Genomic DNA, 19,216 nt, shown 5'->3' with positions numbered 1-19,216 from the left:
CCAAAGAATCCATATCCGAAAAAACCGTATCGAACCCAGGCCTAAGATAATCTCTTAAGTTTTTTGAAAGTCTTTTGAAAAAGAATATATGTTTTTTTTTTCTAGGGATATACCATACGATAACACTAAAAACATTTATGTCACAAATATAGACTCAAAGGATCAAAATGACGAAAATATTTAATTAAAAATGTAAATATACACTTATATCCCTATGGTTAACTAATCTGAACCTTAAGGTTTAGAGTTAAGGGTTGGAGATTTGAGATTGAGATTTAAAATTTTATAAAATAATAAATAAATATTAAAAATTTGAAAATAAAAATTTTAAAAAAGTATTTTCGATTACAAAAAAATTTTTTGAAAAAAATCAAAATTTTTATAAAATTAATTTTTATAAAAAAGTTCGAATCTGAAAACATATAACCTAAAACTATAAAAAAAATTATTTTTCTAATTTTTTTAATTTTTTATTATATATCTAGGATATTAGGATCTTTTACCTATTAAATAAAATATTTTGATCTTTTTATTCCTTGTGCTGTATTTTTGTGATCAAAACTTAAAAATTATATAATTTGGAGAATTGTCCTTTCTTCATTGGGCAAATCTCCAAAATAGCACCTTTATAAGTTTATATCACAAAAATAGCACTCCAAAACTAAAACGACCAAAATAGCACCTTTGTAAGTTTATCCTTTGAAAATTTTAATTTTTTTATTTTTCAAACTTTGAAATCTTATCCCCAAAACCTCATTTCTCAACTCTAAACCCTAAACCTTAAACTCTAAACCCTAAGCCCTAAACCCTAAACTCTAAACCCTAAACCCTAAACCCTAAACCCTAAACCCTAAACCCTAAACTCTAAACCCTAAACCCTAAATCCTAAACCCCACCCTTTAACTCTAAACCTTAAGTTTGTGACTTTTGATAAAACATTAAGTGCTATTTTTGTGACTTTTGACCTTGAGAGTTAGTTTGCGAACAAAAACTTGATTTAGTGCTATTTTTGTCTTTTTCTCTTCTTCATTCCTGTCTTTCTTATTTTCTCTTTCTTATTTGGAAATAGGGCAAATCCCCAAAATAGCACATTTCTAAGTTTATATCACAAAAATAGCACTCAAAAACTAAAATGACCAAAATAGCATTTTATCATTTGAAAATTTTAATTTTTTTATTTTTCAAAATTTGAAATCTTATCCCCAAAACCTCATTTCTCAACTATAAACCCTAAACCCTAAACCCTAAATTCTAAACCCTAAACCCTAAACCCTAAACCCTAAACCCTAAACTCTAAACTCTAAACCCTAAACCCTAAATCCTAAACCCCACCCTTTAACTCTGAACCCTAAGTTTGTGACTTTTGATAAAACATTAAATGCTATTTTTGTGATTTTTGACCTTGAATGCTAGTTTGGGAACAAAAACTTGATTTAATGCTATTTTTGTCTTTTTCTCTTGAAAATATTTCCTTTTTTTTGTAGTTACTCTTGCATCCAAAATAATTAATTTAATGAAAAGGAAAGTGTCCCTTTGAAAAAAAAAACCGTGAAGAGTAAAGGAGGCGACGCATCGCACACCTTCATTCTCTCTTTCTCCGCCATGACCAGCTCTTCCGCTCCCTCACGCAAGGTCTCTATCTCGCATGTCTTCGATATCTTCACGGATTTGTTATTCTCTCTTGTATAGAACTTTTGATGACATCTGAAATCGGAGTGGTTGTTGCAATTATGCGTAGGCCTTAAGCAAGATCGCGTGCAATAGGTTGCAGAAAGAGCTTACCGAGTGGCAATTAAATCCTCCCACTGGATTTAGGCACAAAGTTACCGACAATCTTCAAAAGTAAGAACAAAATGAACCCTTGATCTCTCTCTCTCTGTTTGAACACTTGATCGATTTGTTTTCTGTTGGTGTGATCTTGAAAGATGGACAATCGATGTGACCGGAGCTCCGGGGACGCTCTACGCGAACGAGACTTACCAGCTTCAGGTTGAATTTCCCGTTAATTACCCTATGGAAGCGCCCCAGGCATGTCATCTCGATCCTCTAGGTTTTCTTGTTTTATTTCTGTTTGACATTTGTAATAGCGAATCTGATCGGAAGTACTTCCTTTTCTTACATGTTTATGTGTCTTTCTCTTCGATTCTCTTTGGTTGGCTACACTTTGTTATGGATATTACTCAACCTAATTGAATCTATAGTATTTATTTTATTTTGGGTTTAGGTGTCTGTTTGATGGAGTTAGTGTGATTAATTTCATCTGCTGTTGGTTGAGCAGGTTATTTTTGTTCCTCCGGCACCGTCACACCCACATATTTACAGCAATGGACATATTTGTTTGGGTATTTGCTCCATCTCTTTAGCTTATTGTTTTATTTTGTTTTAATTTGCATCTCAAGGGTTAGTTTATCTTGCTTGTATTACACCAACTTGCATACCTTCTTATTGCTGTTAATGTGCAGTGATGCTATGAATACCTTGTCGAGTTAGTTTTATGATTGATATGTAATGAAGAATTTACCAAGTTTGAAGATAGCTTTGGTGATAACTGATCACCCGAGGTTGGACCAATTGTATGGTTCTGTGATTTAGAAATGTTTCTATTGGATAACGACTCTGTCTGTTGCTCAAAGTTAGGATATAATTCCTGTTTATGCTTTTGCAAAATCATAATCTTTTTCAAATATCATAGCTTATGCCTCTGAGCTGGTAACACGCAGAGCTCTTGTTAGACTCATGATTTTGTACTTGCTATGGAGTTTGAGTTCATGTATCTCTCCGCTTTGCATCTTAGTTCAGATTTGCTTATCCCTGAGCATGTAGACTGATGATAGTGATTCCTTTGGAGAATTAGTATAAATATCTGTGGGTTGTTTTTGGCAGATATTCTATATGACTCGTGGTCACCTGCAATGACTGTGAGTTCCGTCTGCATCAGCATTCTCTCCATGCTATCAAGTTCACCTGCAAAGGTTCCTACTTCCTTTTTTATTTCCTAATGTACATAAACTGTGAAGTATGAGCTCAGTCACAAACGTATATGTTATTGCAGGAACGCCCCGCAGATAATGATCGTTACGTGAAGAATTGTAAGAACGGGAGGTCTCCCAAGGAGACGAGGTGGTGGTTCCATGACGACAAGGCTTGATGCAACGAACAAGAGAAGCCCTTTATTGTAATATGAAGATGACAATCCTCACACATTTAAATGTTTTCAACTTATTGTCTCCATCTTTTTCACTTTTACCTATGGAATGTCAAGCTCACACTTCCCAATAACTCAAAGAGGAGAAAAACATTGCCGGAATCTGAAATCCCATATACACTTTTTGATTTTAAATTTGTTTGGTATGGATTTGATCCTCCCAAAAGACCCATATAATAGCTAACCTGACCCATAACCATTTAGAAAAGACTCGGCTCGTTAGCTTGTGGACTACCGATCGGCTCGACTCAAAACTGTCTTTAGTCGACGGAACGAGCAACTGCAAGCAGGCGACTTGACGGCTTGACACAACAGCCTGATAGCTCGGCCCAACGAGCAGAAAGCCCATTGAGCATTGAGCGGAGGCAAATTAGATCATTGACTGGTCGTCTATATAAAGAGAGCAAGAGACAGCGAAAAGGAGATCCACAAATCGACCACGCACACTTACTTTCGGCTACAACTAGGGTTTCATTTCTCTTTCTCGTCGACTTGTACTTCCTGGCGGACTAGCTTTCGCTTGTTTGCTTTCTACCGCTTATTTTTTTATTTGTAAACCGACTGAACGTATTCTTATCTAATAAACGTTTTTGTCTCGATCCACCGACGAGTTCTCGTTTTCTTTTACTAGTTTCCGACAGTTCTCGATTCAAACAGTTGGCGCCCACCGTGGGGCCCGACAAAGTAGCTTCACAAAGATCAGTATGGTTCTCTCAGACTCGCCGTCCGGTGACAAGTCCACCTCGGCTGAAGCCGCTCCAACAGCAGCAGCTTTCGTCGACACCATCATGGAAAGAATGGCTCAACAAGACGCCGTTCAAAAGCCGATAAACAAGCAGCCCGCCACCATCCTCGCTCCCTTGACCGGAAACTCTAAAGATCCAGCTTCGACGATTCGAAGACAGCTGTTCGATACCTATCGAACGGCAAGCGCCGTCCAAACTCCCGGCAGCCCAGATCTGACGACTGTCCAGGAACTCACAGAGCTTAAGCAGTCACTTCAGGACATTCGTAGCAAGATCCACGAAGGAACGAGCTCTGCGCCATTGATCGAACGCGTTCTCGCAGAAACCCTAAGAACTCCGTTTACCCAGCGAATCACCGACGTACAATTCCGACCAACGGAGAAAATCTAAACAACGAATAAACCTAGACTAAATCTAACTAGAAAAGATCTAATGGCGATCAAAGCTCCCCGACAACGGCGCCAAATTTGATATAACTCAAACTACCTTAAGGAGTGATTTATACTCTCTCAAATAAGAGGTCGAATTGTAGTACTTAGGGATTGAATTCACAGGTAGCTAGGGCACACAATAGATTTAATAGTTATATGATTAAGCTAGGCTAATAGTTTTAATGTAAAATGCAATTGTGCGCAAGGCAGTTGCTCGGCTGATTGATTGAGGTTTGATGAAAGGATGGTTGCTAAATCTAGGGTTTCTATTCAGGTAATCAGGATTATAATGATATAGAGACTAATTGTTGTTTGCAAGATATTAAAGAGCTCAACAATTAAGAACAAATCAATCAGCGTTTGCTTTCTAGATTCGTCTAATGACTAGATCTAATGATCTCAACAATCGTTTGTCGAACAATTAGAAAGTGTCGATCGATGATTTTAGAGGAATAACTATCGATACACCTTTCATGACGTAGATCGATTATTCTATTGGAATATCGATCGAGACGCTTCTAGCAAGCTTTACGCGCGGGTTGATAAAGTACTCACTAGGGTTCCTAGATCAGTTATCACTTGTTTCTAGCAATCATAGTTCAATGAGGATCTATTCAGAGAAAAGACCACGCTATCACTTGTGCCTAATGATTCTAAGATCGGGGTTCTAGTTCGCGACTCTAAAACACTAGTAAGAACATCCTATTGATAAATATCACAACCTAGCAATTTTATATTTGGGTCTAATCCCTCATAACCTATTTGAACCCTAAACCTAACAGGTGGACCTATTCAAGCATGAAGTTGTCACAAAAAATCATAGATGAATAGATATAAAACTACAATATAATAGATATAAAAAACCAAAGGAGTTCCAGGAGGACTCTGAAGTAGTTCCTCCTTTCTCTCCGAACCTAGAACAATAATAAAAGAAAGTGTTGCCGTCAACAATGGTTTAGAAAATACATAAATAGAGTTTTAAGTCGTCCAAAGGTATTCTGGTAATTTGTGGTTGCTTCTGGGCTTCAGTCGGTCATAAAATATGCTTGTCCCATATTCTGGCATCACCGTCGATAGATAGCAAGGGTGCACCGTCGATAGATAGTCTATCATCTCCTCGACAGCTTTCTCACGCGAGGCAGACTGACCACTCTTCAGTAAACGGGCATAACTTTGCTATAGGATGCTGACTGACCTGACCTCAAACCTGTGGCATTTGAAAGCTAACTAAAAGCTCTATCTTGTATCAAGAGATGGGCCAAATCTAATGGTGGGAAGGTCTCCATCCATAACTCAACATCTAATGCGTCTGTGCAGCTCTCCACTCAAAAGGCTACAAAAGATACTAAAATCACCACATTCCTCCAAATCGTACATGAACCTGTAAATAATCTAAATAGACTCTATATCGTAGTATATATATATATCGTAGTATATATATATATTAAAACACTTATAAACCAAGGTTAAAAATGGGTAAATTCCATGGTCTATCAATATTCCAATCGAATAATCGGTCGACGATTCAACAAGTGTATCGATCGATATTCCTATAGAAACATCGATCGACACTGGCCAATAGATAAACATAGAAAGGAGAGCCTAATGGTTTGTTATTAAGTGTTGAGCTCTATAATATCATGCATACAACTTATTAGGCATTTGTAGGATCATAATCATGATTACCTGAATAAAAACTCTAAGTCTGGTTACTTTTATCTAAGTACCAAAACCCCAATCAATCAATTGAGCAACCACCTTCCTCACAAACCTGTATTTTACATTTAATCATGATCAACCTAGCTTAATCAACTTAATTAGATTTATTAGGTTCTCTAGCTCCCTGAAAATTCGATCCCTAAGTACTACAATTGAACCTCTTATTTGAGAGAGTAATTCAATCCTTAGGGTAATTTGAGTGAGATCATGAAGCTCCTTTCACTCACTGTGTCAAATGTGGTTTGGTAATGTAGGCTAATACCTCCGTAAAAGGCGTTAATAAGTTGTGGTTCTGAATAACCATGGTGGGGGCATTCAAGTTGACAACTCTTGAATCTTCCCCAGGCGTTTTTTAATGATTCCCGTGGATCTTGGCGAAATGTGGAGATCTTCTTCCTCACATCCCAATAACGTGTCTAGTCGAAAAAGTGATTAATGAAAACACTCCTAATTTCCTTCCAGCAAGTTAAAGATCCTGCTGGTAATTGATCTAGCCATTTTCTGGTGTCTCCTTCTAAGGAAAATGAGAAGAGTTTACAACGGTTGTATTCGTCAATCATGATGTCTTCTAGATTTTTGATGTGATCGTGTGGGTGTTCTGAGATGGTTCCACGGAAAGGGTTCTGACGTACCAAGATTAGGTATTCGAGGTTAAGCCCGGATTTCTTGGTATCGTCTTTTGGTAGCTTAATGGTTGACTTATTAGAACAGGTCCTGCTAGGATTTAAGTAGTCTTGCAAAGGCAATTTTGTTTCTTCAACTTTATTTAAGATTGAATTAATTTTAACAGGGATTGCAGTTCCCTGTTCATTTATAATTTGATTGATTGCGTTGCTTAGTTGACCTTTAGATTCCCCTAGGACTACTTCCTCATTAGTATGAATTGTAAGAGGAAACTTACCTGCTTCCGGTGGGGTACCGTCGATTTGTAGTGAAGCGTAGGTCAATTTTTCCGTCAACCCGTCGTTCAATGTTATTGTTAATTCGTCGATCGATGTTTGGCCGAAATCCATGTCCTCCATCTTAAGTACCTAGGCCAGTAGGAAAAGAGGGAAAACTTTAGCAAATACAATAAAAAATCTAGACTATATTCTAAACTTAATTTAAAGGTAATAAGAAAGAGTCTCCGACAATGGCGCCAAATTTGATATCATTCAAATTACCCTAAGGAGTGAATTGCTCTCTCAAATAAGAGGTTTAGATGTAGTACTTAGGGATCGAATCCACATAGACTCTAAGATTACACATGAGATTTATAGTCTTCAAATAAAACTAGATTAATAGGTTTTAAGCAGTAAATGAAGTGGCAAACAAGGTAGTTGTTCAATTTGTCTAATTTGAGATTGTTAATAGTTGAGAAAATGGCTAGATTCATGTATTATCTCAGGTATGATAAGTAAGCAACTTAGTTGGGTTATTAGGGGTTTATAGATATTTATTGTTCTCGAACTCAAACTTAGGTAAAATCAATAGGATTATCTATATCTAGATCTCAGATTTCAACTTTCGTACATAAATCACGAGAAAGTGTCGATCGATGATTGTTAAAGAATATTGATCGATACAGCTTTCAATATATCGATCGACGCAACAATATGATTTCACCTCATCCATCTGCTCCTTCCCAAGGATGGCTGCAGATTTCCTGCTCTAAAACTCAGTGTTCTTGGTGCTATTGTTGGATGCCAAGTTCTCAATAAGTCTCACAGCCTCTTATGGATTCCTAGTGTTGAACTTCCCTTCGCGGGAAGCATCAACAGCCATCTGATACTGCACTGCGATGCCTCTGAAGAAAGTACTGAGCATATGTACATCATTGACTAGGTAAGACTTGAATCTGATCTAGGAGCTTCTGAATGACTATGTAGGCTTTTGAGTGAATGTAGCAATCTTGCTCCTCAAGTCTTCAGCACGTGCCTCATCAAAGATGTCGCCCCAGGATGTAAGAGATCCTGGTGGTAACTGCTTAAGCCAATGCGAAGCCTCTCCAGCAAGTGAGTATTTGAAGATCTTGCAGAATAGGTAGTCCTCAGGGACTCCATTGATTTTGATAGCAGATATAAGATCCTCGAACCTCTCCAGATGGTCCATAGGATGCTCGTGAGATAACCCACAGTAGGGTGTCTGTCCCACGAGTGTGTAGTACTGCGGCTTCAACTCGAAATTGCCTATCTGGATAGCTGGAGGGCGAATAGCTGATCTGTTGGCATAGAAATGATCCGGACGGTTGTAATCATCCAACGTTCTGGGTCGAGCAGCCTCATCTACAGGTTGATCAGTTCCTGTAGAATCAGTATCGGGCTCAAAGATTACAGTCCCCTAAGCATCTATCTTCTCACATGCTGCATTATGTAGATGACCATCTTGGTCATGCAGGTCTCCATTCTCATCTAGCACAAAAACCAAAGTAGCAACCATGTCTCGCAAATCAGTATCGATTGATGTTCGGGATGAAGTATCGATAGATGTCAAATGGAAGATATCGGTCGAAAGAGTAGTTTCGGTCGACGGTGGTGAGCGAGTGTCGGTCGATTGAATCGGTGTCTGGATCAACGGTGGTTGGCGAGTGTCTATCGACGAACTAGCGTTTATTTTGATCGATGAGGAGCGTCTTTCTTTGTGGATTGAACGTTCCAAGCTTGCAGGATCTGAAGAGAATAGCAGTTGAGTTTCCGTGTTTGCTTCTTGTACTGCTAGGCATGCACCTGAAAAGACAAGAAAAAAATTTATGACAGAAAGTGGTGCAAAGAACTAATCAGACTAAATCTATAGACGATCAAAGCTCCCCGGCAGCGGCGCCAAATTGGATCTTACTCAAATTACCCTAAGGAGTGAATTAATCTCTCAAATAAGAGGTTTTATCATAGTACTTAGAAATCAAATCCACAAGGAGCTAGGGAACCTAATAAATCTAATCAGAGTGATTATGCTAGGTTGATTATGTTTAAATGTAAATAAGCAGGTTGTGAGCAAGGTAGTTGCTACGTTGATTCGATTAGGTTTTTAGATGAAATAGCTAGACTCATGGTTTATATTCAGGTAATCAGGATTATAATCCTATAGATACTTAATAGTTGTATGCATGATATTATAAAGCTCAAGCTCTTAATAACAAACTGATCGGCATTCGCTTTCTAGGTTTGTCTATTGACCAGATGAAGTGTCGATCGATGATTTTAGAGGGATATCGATTGATACACCTTTCGCACCGTCGATCGATTATTTTATAGGAATATCGATCAACGAGCGTTAGTCAAGCTTTACGCACGGGTTGAATAATCCTCACTAGGCTTCCTAGATCAGCTTTCACCTTACTCTAGCAATGATAGCTCAATTAGGACGAATTTAGGGTGCGATGCACGATGCAAGTGATAACTTGAGTCTACAACTCCTAGGTCAAGTTCTAGCTAGCTAAACTAGAAACAGGCATTAATGACAATCCTAACGATGAATATCACAACTAGCAATCTATAGTTCGGGCTAATCCATCATAACCTATTTAAACCCTAAATCTAACAATAGAACTACTCAAACATAGCTAAGAAATTCATAACAACAATGATAAGGTAAGAAAACTGCATACATAAATAGATAGATAATAATTGAGTTTCAACCACAAATCTCTTTGGATCTTCTCTCCAACTCTACTAAAATCCTAGAAAACCTTTGCTGTGAAAAAAAAAAGAAAACAAGAAAGCACCATTTGTCTCTAACATGTTGGCAAGCTATAAATATTAGGTTAAAACACGTCAGGGGTAATCTTGTAAACTGGTGAAGTCTTGGGCTCTAAGTCGGTTTGGAAAAAAATGGTCCTTTGCCTCTAACATGTTGGCAAGCTTCTGCGCGCTTCGCTGTTGATCGATGTCACAGGTTGTGCATCGATCGATTATTTCTTCTAAATGTCGACCGCAAGTCTTGCTCGACAGTCAGGTCGGATGCTTTCTCCAATTATCTCCAAAATGCTCCAAAATGATCAATTTCTTCCAAAACACTCTTGGACCTATAAATAAACTAAATAGACTCTAGAATATATTAACTTGTTATTAAAACACTTATAAACCATGGCTAAAAGTGGGTAAAATCAATGGCCTATCGTTATCTAATGTTTAGATCTAAGATCTCATATGTTCCTTGTTGATCTCTGGAAAGTGCCGATCGACGATTCTATATGAATGTCGATCAATACACCTTTTAGCCCGTCGATCTCTATATCTAAAATAAACCTTCTAGCACACTTTGCAAACAGGTTAGATAAGTTCTCTAATCTCCTAGACCAACTTCCGTGTGTATCTACCTAATTAGATCATACTAGCTTTGTTTCAGGCAATTAACCAAGATTTCGCTTGCGCCAATTAAAGCTCAGATCTAAGTTTACGGTCAATCCTAGACTTAGCGTTAAGAGCACGTAGATGATGAACTATTTAAAACATCCTAACAACAGTTCATATTAACAATACATTGATCACCCTTTGAAGAATCCTAATCTAACAATAAGACTACTCAGACATATTCATAAGAAACATGGTCATGATGGTCTGAATAATACTTAAATGAAATGTGTATGAAAAGTAAACAAGACAGAGAGTAAAGAAACAAGGGAGTTCAAGATCTTCTCTGTAATGAAGTTCAGATCTCTCTCTCCTATCCTAAGCTTTCTAAGCTATCAAGTGTGCCTCCTCTTCAATGTGTGACAATGGTAGAAGAATTTTCAAGAAGGTCTGTCTCTCAAATGATACAAAACCCTAATAAATAGTCTAAAATACGGCAAGAGACTTAAGATGTAATAACTTGGAGTTTTGGGTAAAACTTGTGATTTCCTTACATGTTGATTCTCGCGGATGGTTCGCCTTCGATTGACATCGATAGTGATCCGTCGATGCTGGAAGCGATTTGTTGATCGATGTTTATCTTCAATAATTGATCCTCTTTATTGATTTCAACATAACTCTCAAAAAAGTTCCAAAATACCCCAGAATCATCATTTTCCTCAAATGAGTACCTAAACCTGTAAAAGCTCTGAAAAGACTCCAAATGCATATAAAAGATTCTAAAAACATATATAAATCATGTTCAAAAGTAGGTAAAATCTATGATATATCATATACTTCAAGTGAAGTATACTAGCTCTATTTTTTAAGTTGACGTCATTTGAAGTCTATTCTATTAGATATTTTTTTAATCTCAAAATATATACATTATAAACATGAAAATAAACTTAAATATAAAAGCTTTAAAATATAATTTATGATACAAAATATTAATAAATTAAAAACATAGTGTTTGAATATGTAACTTTATTTAAATATTAATAAAAACTAGATTCTTTAACCGCGCTACGCGCGGTTTATATTTTGTATTGTTTTTTGCATTTATTTTTAAAAATTCGTTAACTTTATATAATTTTATTTATTGAACTCAATTTTTTTGTCCTACAATTTTACGTGTTACTTGTAATTTTAAAATTTATAACTTTGCATATTTATCTATTCCTTTAAAATAGTGGTCTGTTATTTGGATCATTGTGATCTGAAATTTTTTCTATTATTTGAACATATTATTCCATATACTACGTGGACATATTTACACGCGAATGATATGGTATAATTTGGTAAAACTTGTCATTTTTGTATGTATATTTTTGCATTCTAGATTGTATTTAGTGTAAATTTAGAATATATTCTTGTCTTACACATTTAAACCAAATGTTTTTTACTATGTTCTGCATATATTTTGTAGTACAGAGTTTTCTATTTTTATTTTTTATTTTTGAAAAAGGCTTAATTTTTTATTTTTAGTTTCTCAAATGTATCATGGATTATGTGTTGTAAAATAGGTTTCCATCATACGAAACTAAAAAAGAATAACATGATTAACACAATAAAGATGAGAATGTAGTGTATGGTTATTTTATTTCCTTTTGTAAACTAAATATTACATCTAAAATTTAGCAGGATTCCAAATTATAAGAAGTGATACCTTTGGCTAAGATTCAGCGAAAGAGTTATAAAGAGAGAAACAATGGAAGTTGAAACGTCATCGTCTCTCATCTTGCAAGGATCAACGAAGGGAATTAAGTTTAAATATGGAGGTTCTTAAATGTAGGATAACAGCAATTTCAGATACTTCAATAAGAACAATGAAGATGAAGTGTTTTATTGGATTCAATAAGTAGTGACATGGCAAAAAAATTATATTTCATTGGCTGATTTAATTTGCTGAGGTGGATAGGTTCAATGGAGCTTATATTTCCCTTTTAATAGTGTAAATTTAGAATATATTCTTGTCTGATACATTTAAACCGAATGTTTTTACTATGTTCTGCATATATTTTGTAGTACAGAGTTTTCTATTTTTATTTTTTAATTTTGAAAAAATCTTAAGTTTTTATTTTTAGTTTCTCAAATGTATCATGGATTATGTGTTGTAAAATAGGTTTCCATCATACGAAACCAAAAAGAATAACATGATTAACACAATAAAGATGAGAATATAGTGTACGGTTATTTTATTTCGTTTTGTAAACTAAATATTACTTCTAAAATTTAGCAGGATTCCAAATTATAGTGATACCTTTGGCTAAAATTCAGCAAAATAGTTATAAAGAGAAAACAACGGAAGTTGAAACATCATCGTCTCTCATCTTGCAAGGATCAACGAAGGGAATTAAGTTTAAAAAAACGGAGGTTCTTAAATGCAGGATTACGGTAATTTCAGAGGGGTCAATAAGAACAATGAAGATGAAGTGTTTTATTGGATTCAATAAATAGTGACATGGCAAAAATCATATTTCATTGGATGATTTAATTGGCTGAGGTCGATAGGCTCAAATATTCCCCTTTTAATAGAGTAAGATACATACATTTAATATATATAGAAGTAAATATTATATTTCTGGGAGGAGCAGATAAAAACCATGGAAGAAAATATATGAAAATTAAGATAAAATTATTTAAAAAATATAGAACAAAAAAATTTTAAGTCATATTTTTGTAAACTTCCAATGAAGTCTGCTTAAAATTACATGTCTACTCTATCAGCTAATTATTAGATCTGAAAATTTTGTACATTTAGAAATGTGAAAATTAGTTTTAAATATGAAAAAAAAATCAAAAATAAAATTTATAGGATAAAATAGTACCAAAGTAAATACATAGAGTTTGAATGTATAACTTTATTTGAATATAAGCAAAAAAATACGTATTTAAAATCTATAGATCTATAACTTACATTTTTAGAGGGGAATATGAAAACCATGAATGATATTACCTACAAAAAATAAGAAAATATTGTGAGAAAGACATGAGAAAATATTAACAATGAAAGAGTTTTAGAGATAAGTGAGAGTTTTAAAGAGAAGTGATAGAGTTTTAGAAATTTTTGCAACCATTTTAAAGAGAGATTGTGTAAATTTTATTTATCTAAGGAGAAAACAAATTGTAACTAGGTTAAAATTTACGACACTTTAAACTTCTTTTGAAATTTTGTATATACTTTTTTGAAAGTCTACTATGGTAAAGTAATTATTGTTGTGTATTCTTTATTATTTTGATAATTTAATATATGATCTTAAACTGTTGAATATTATAATTTAAATTTATTCATACAAGAAAATAAATTAATCAAAATTATTTTGATTTTTTAACCTCAAATTGTTTCTGGTTTTGTTGAGTTACAAATTAGTCTACAAGAAATTGTTTTTGTTCATTATTGTAATAGAAAAATTAATATATAAATTTATTTTTTTCATTTTTTACTCTTCTAACAATTTTAATATATGATATCACATTAGGTTAAAAGTTGTTGAGTTTAAGTTGGTTTAGTTAAAATTAACTTAGTTAAATCTGGTTGGATTAAATTGCTACCGATGAGTATACTTCTTTGTAAGTCTACAACGGTTTTTTTCTTTTTTATTTATTGTTTTAATTTTAATATATTATTTACTAAATTTATTTATTTTTAATAGTTATAATATATAGTTCCATATTTTTATTCATAAAGTAAAAAATTATTTTAAAGATAATTATTTCGGAAACACCATTAAAGTAGATTAAAAAGAAGTATACAATGAAGTACACTTTACTGTACGTCTACTATACCCTAAACCACAAATCTTAAATCCTAAATATTTGCTTGATGATAAAAAAAGTCTCAATTATTTTATCAAATATCATAATATACAAAATATAAACTACTAAACATTAATATGTAAATTTAACTCAATAAAACAAAAACAAAAATCTCAATCTAAGATCTAACCCTAAGAAATCTAACCATAAAAGACATAACATGTTATAACCTTTTGTTGCTAAACGATGAACATTGTCTAACACATGTTTACCAAATTAATATATATATATTTTTAAAATTGTTCAATTGTATAATTTTTTAATTTATTTGCTTCACATTTACCATTATATTGATTAATTAAAAATTTCACAACAATTATTTTTATACAATTTTAAATTTCAATTATTAGATAAAATTACGATGTAGAGTACTACGCAATAAATCTACATATTAGATTTGTTAGGAACTCTACATAGGTATAGTTTTTTTTTCTATTACGTGTAGACTTCCGAATGACAGAAGGTTAAAAGAAAATTATTGTCTGTATAAGTGGGAAATATATAATAGCTATATAAATATGTATACGTATACAGCTAGCTAGCATTGGCATTCGATCTAGCGAGAAAGCAAATGCATGGTCTTCAGCGAGTGTGTCTCATATAATGCCATTTTAACTTTTAACCTAAAAAGCAAACTCTCTCTTTCTCACTCTTTTTGTTTCCACCAGATTACAAAATACCAATCGCGAGAGTCAATAAAGCATTAGACAAACAACTAATCAAATACGAACCACAGGTTATATGTACGTTGATGCCTATTTGACACATTCAAAAATTAAGATCGGAAAATACAAACTTTGTAAACAAAATTACTGCTACATTAGTTACAAAAAAAATTACTGCTACATTATTATCATTTTATAAATGTACAAAATTATCAAAACAAAAAGTCTTACAACTTAACATATAAGTTTGCATATATCATATATGTTATATGGAACTGACGACCTGTTGTTGTTATAAGAATTTATTTTTTTATAATTAGAAGATACTATTGTTCTTTAGTCGTCAGAACAGTGTTTTAAGTATATTTAAAAGGAAATTATATTGTATATTAATCACAACTGAACCTTTTTCTGGACAAAACGTAAATTTATTTCATAGAAATGGTATTGAGATACAAGAAAGACTTGAATCTAAATCTGCTCAGACTTAGCAATGAGCTATCTAAGAACCCTCCAAAAAAATATAAAAAAATTCTTAAACACAAGGTTAGGCTTAAACTCATTCATGGTGAACAATTTAAGGCTAAATAAAGGGCAAAGATATCAGCTATCGGCCACCCGGTTGGCAAAGCTTAGACGCTGTCGAAGCTGCAAAAAGCCAAGATGCCATTTGAGAGGTCAGTATAGAGACAATCCGGAAGGAGGTATCACAACACAGATAGGCGGAGGCGGTTAGGCGTCCCGGCCATCGCAAGGTGAAGTTGACTCCAAAACTGACCAAACTCCAGAAGCTTAAGAAGGAGGTACATGTAGATCCAAAAGGACGAGAGCAAAAACATTCATTGAAACACAAATAGACTCTTGCAATGCAGGCGGAGGTTTATACTTTCTACTCCGGCTCCATCACGTAGAAGATATGTTAAAGCAAGATTCCAAGAGGCAGAGTACATCAACCCCAGCTTCTTTCCGGAGGCTTGAAGAACAGGAATCACGATACTCCACAGAACAAGGCAGCGACAAATTGGTGACTGAAGACATCGAAACATACGCACCAGAACGGGCTAGTCCTCAAGACCCTAGGCGCATCAAATTACAAAACGAAGACATGAGACACACCTTGAAGCTCGCCGAGGTAAGCTGACAACTAGACCAGGAACAGAGGTCCTCGGCGACAACCTCCAAACACCGCTTTACTTCAGACGAAGATGAGAAGCTCTGACAACAACCTAAAGGAGAGCGAACACAGGAAAGCGGGAGCAAGGCTCAAACTAGAGTGAGATAGGAGGCAGCGATGCTCCTCGTCACCGTAGTCAAAGCTCAGCAATCGTAGATCTGACCTAGATCTAGATCTGAACCGCACCACTGTAGAAAGAAACCTTAGGGGACCCTTCAGCTAACAAACGAAACCAGCTCCTCACTGCTGCTCCAGAGGTGACGAAGACACCAACGTCACCTCCTGTTGAGAACCGCCGGCGAACCCGAAGAGAGCCGGTGGAGATCCAGAGAAACCAGTATATCAGAGTGGGTAAGAGGGTTAGGTGAGGGGAGGAGGTGGTGAGCGAAATAGAAAGGGGAGGGGGGGGGGGGGTGACCAGCGGCGGTAGAGAGCCCACCGGCCACCAAAACAAAGTAGATCTGAGATTTGCTTTTTGTTTTGAGAGGATTTAGAGAAAGAAAGATTTAGAGAGAAAAAAAATTCTTCGCAACTTACTGAGAACAAAGACGAAACTAAAGAGATGAGCTAAACTAAGAATTCATAATTAAGAAGACATTGCAAAAGAAACTACACAGGATAAATCAGGCTCGTAAATTATAAGGGAACTCTTAAGTAGATTCTATAATCTTAGAAACTTATTTATCATCCCCAGAATTATTATTTTGAATATCTAGATACCAACTACTTCGACTGAACCCAAACCAGATCTACATAAGAATTCCACATTTTCTGCCTCATCTTCTTCACCTTCCTTCAGGGTGCAAAGGAAAAAGCTCAAGAGTTACATTGTCAATATTAAAAGTAGTTGCTATTGTTGCATTTATACTACTATTTATGTTTCTTCTGCTCTCTATCTTCAAGTTCTCAAATCCCCAGCTCCTACATGTCCTCTTGTACTCGTTCTCTTCAAGTAACTCCTTCATCACCATTGGTTCTCTCTACACAAACAATAAACAAAAACCATTACTTGTATTTAATTAAACTCCATTACAAAACTATATAAACTAGTCCTTGTTAAAACATACCTTGAAGTCAGTTGAAGACGATGTTCTTGTCTTCATTGTTACACTTGCATTAGAGACACTAGTAGTACTGAGGCTGCCTTGGCAACTTAAGCTAAGGTTGTTCCTCTTCTGCTTCTGTCTCTCCCGCGCTTTGTGGTTCTGAAACCAGTAGAACACATTCTTCCCTTCGATTTTTCCGTATTTACCGAGTTGAGAAGTTACGTGCTCGATCTGTTCCGCGTTAGGAGTCCGCATTCCACCTTTGTACAAGACCTCAAGTATTCTTATCTGTTCTTGAGTTGGGTTCCACCTTGTCCCTCCCGGGTGCATCTCCACCTAATATGCCATATTTTGTTTGTTGAAGGAAAAAATAGGATATAATAAAATTTAATATAATATAAAATAATATAATATAAGACGGCATGTTGCAGTTCAGTCATTACAGATTGTTAATGTTTTAGGTATATATGCCCCGTTTTGTGAAAAGGAAAATGTCTATTTTGCATAACTCATACTAAAACAGAATATATCAAGTGAAAATATCAAAAAAAAAATTTGAACTTGAAAATATCAAATTTGAATGTAAAATAAGGGGACTGACTTGAGAAAAGTCTCGTTTGTGTTCAAGAGAGTAGTGAGATTTTGTTGGAGCGGCTTGATCGGGTTTAATGAAGCTCTTGAGATCGAAAGTAGCGGAAGTAACACCCGAGGAAGAAGAAGGAGGGGAGGAAGGGCTGCCGGAGAGCTTAGGGGCCAGAGGACGGAAGCGTTTGCAGCTAAGGGATGATGGCGACTCTTGTTGCTGCTCCCAAGACGAAAACCCATTGGAAAACTCATGAACCTTCATTTCTTTATATTTATTTAACAAATGTGGTGTCGTCGCTCTCGTTGGATGACTTGACTGATGTATATATAGAAGGATTCTCGAAATGCTAATGTGTTATGAATGATGGTAATTGGTGATATCCAGTTGGGAAAAAGAATGAAAAATGAACAGATGATATTTTTTTTAAAAAAGTTGGGCGTCGGGAAACAAAAGACCAAATGATGAGATATAGTTGACTTTAAATATCTGTCTTTATTCCAAATATAAATATTTCGAAGTAATAGCAATTAGGCGCATATAAAATTTTAAACTAATGAAAGATATTGAAATCTCTGTTTTTATTGGCTGAGAAAGCGAAATTTTATTATTGTGAATATTAATTTTTTATTTTTTTTTGTGAATATGGATATGCATACGTGTGATGTGTCTATATATATATACTCATAATACATGCGTACGTCTTATGTTTATGTCGGCATGAAGCATTACATTAAAAATACGCATTGTACTGTACAAACCATAATATGTACTAACTGCATGTGTATTCATACGTGAATTGGGAAAGGATAAAGAGCTATAAAATAAAACCAAATACCACATTTATATCATTTTTTAGAAATTCTACTAGCTTGATTATTTATATTAATGTAATATAAGTTTGAACGGTAATAACACATTAGACAGTTGGAACAAACACATTGAAAGTATTTACTAGGATAATAAAAAAAATTGACAATCACACGGTCATTTTATTATTCAAATTAGAGATGGTATGGCAACTACACCGGAATAAAACAAAATACTTTCAATGAAAAGATCTTGCAGTTTTAGCTAGAAAACCCGAAATTGCATTTTGTTGTCGATAAATGTAGGATATCTTGAATACTTGGAATTTTCTTTGTTCTTGATCACTTCTATCTATAAGAAATTTTACCATGTATGAGGTTCTTTAATCATAAGTGATCAGGTCTATGTAGTTTGTTCCAAAATTCTGGCAAGTTGAATATCGTAACATACTCTCTATCGCTCAGAACAGTGCTTTTAATTCTGAATGCGAAGCTGATTCTGTCGTCTTATACATCGTGTCCTCATTTATTGAATATATTTAGATATGTCCTTCTAAACCTATCTGCATCAACTGAATTGAAAAGTGGAAGTCATCCACCAAATATATGTTTTCCAAGCATATGGCTAGTTAATCAGCGTTGCTTAATGGTTGTGATGTTGTAGGAACAACCACATTCGTTGAGAACCAAGTTTGGCATTCGAATATCAAAA

General features: G+C 34.8%; 2 protein-coding genes across 2 annotated transcripts; one reads left to right on the top strand and one right to left on the bottom strand.

Annotated features, from left to right (window-relative positions):
• The first annotated feature begins 1,468 nt into the window (after positions 1 to 1,468).
• On the top strand, positions 1,469 to 3,340 carry LOC106397105 (ubiquitin-conjugating enzyme 15). The gene is made up of 6 exons (XM_013837662.3): positions 1,469 to 1,632; positions 1,739 to 1,842; positions 1,926 to 2,028; positions 2,279 to 2,342; positions 2,884 to 2,972; positions 3,053 to 3,340. The coding sequence occupies exons 1-6, from the start codon at positions 1,603 to 1,605 to the stop codon at positions 3,146 to 3,148; spliced, it is 486 nt and encodes a 161-aa protein (XP_013693116.1). The 5' UTR covers positions 1,469 to 1,602; the 3' UTR covers positions 3,149 to 3,340.
• A 13,289-nt stretch (positions 3,341 to 16,629) lies between these two features.
• On the bottom strand, positions 16,630 to 18,175 carry LOC106399506 (WUSCHEL-related homeobox 4). Its single transcript, XM_013839983.3, has 3 exons — positions 17,714 to 18,175; positions 17,134 to 17,448; positions 16,630 to 17,046 (listed from the first exon to the last, which is right to left on the bottom strand). The coding sequence occupies exons 1-3, from the start codon at positions 17,957 to 17,959 to the stop codon at positions 16,852 to 16,854; spliced, it is 756 nt and encodes a 251-aa protein (XP_013695437.1). The 5' UTR covers positions 17,960 to 18,175; the 3' UTR covers positions 16,630 to 16,851.
• Positions 18,176 to 19,216: the final 1,041 nt, after the last annotated feature.

This window comes from Brassica napus, chromosome C5 (assembly GCF_020379485.1).
Source record: "Brassica napus cultivar Da-Ae chromosome C5, Da-Ae, whole genome shotgun sequence".
Taxonomy (NCBI): domain Eukaryota; kingdom Viridiplantae; phylum Streptophyta; class Magnoliopsida; order Brassicales; family Brassicaceae; genus Brassica; species Brassica napus.
Note: the sequence above shows the minus strand (reverse complement) of the source record. Positions and strands in the feature narration are given on the sequence as shown.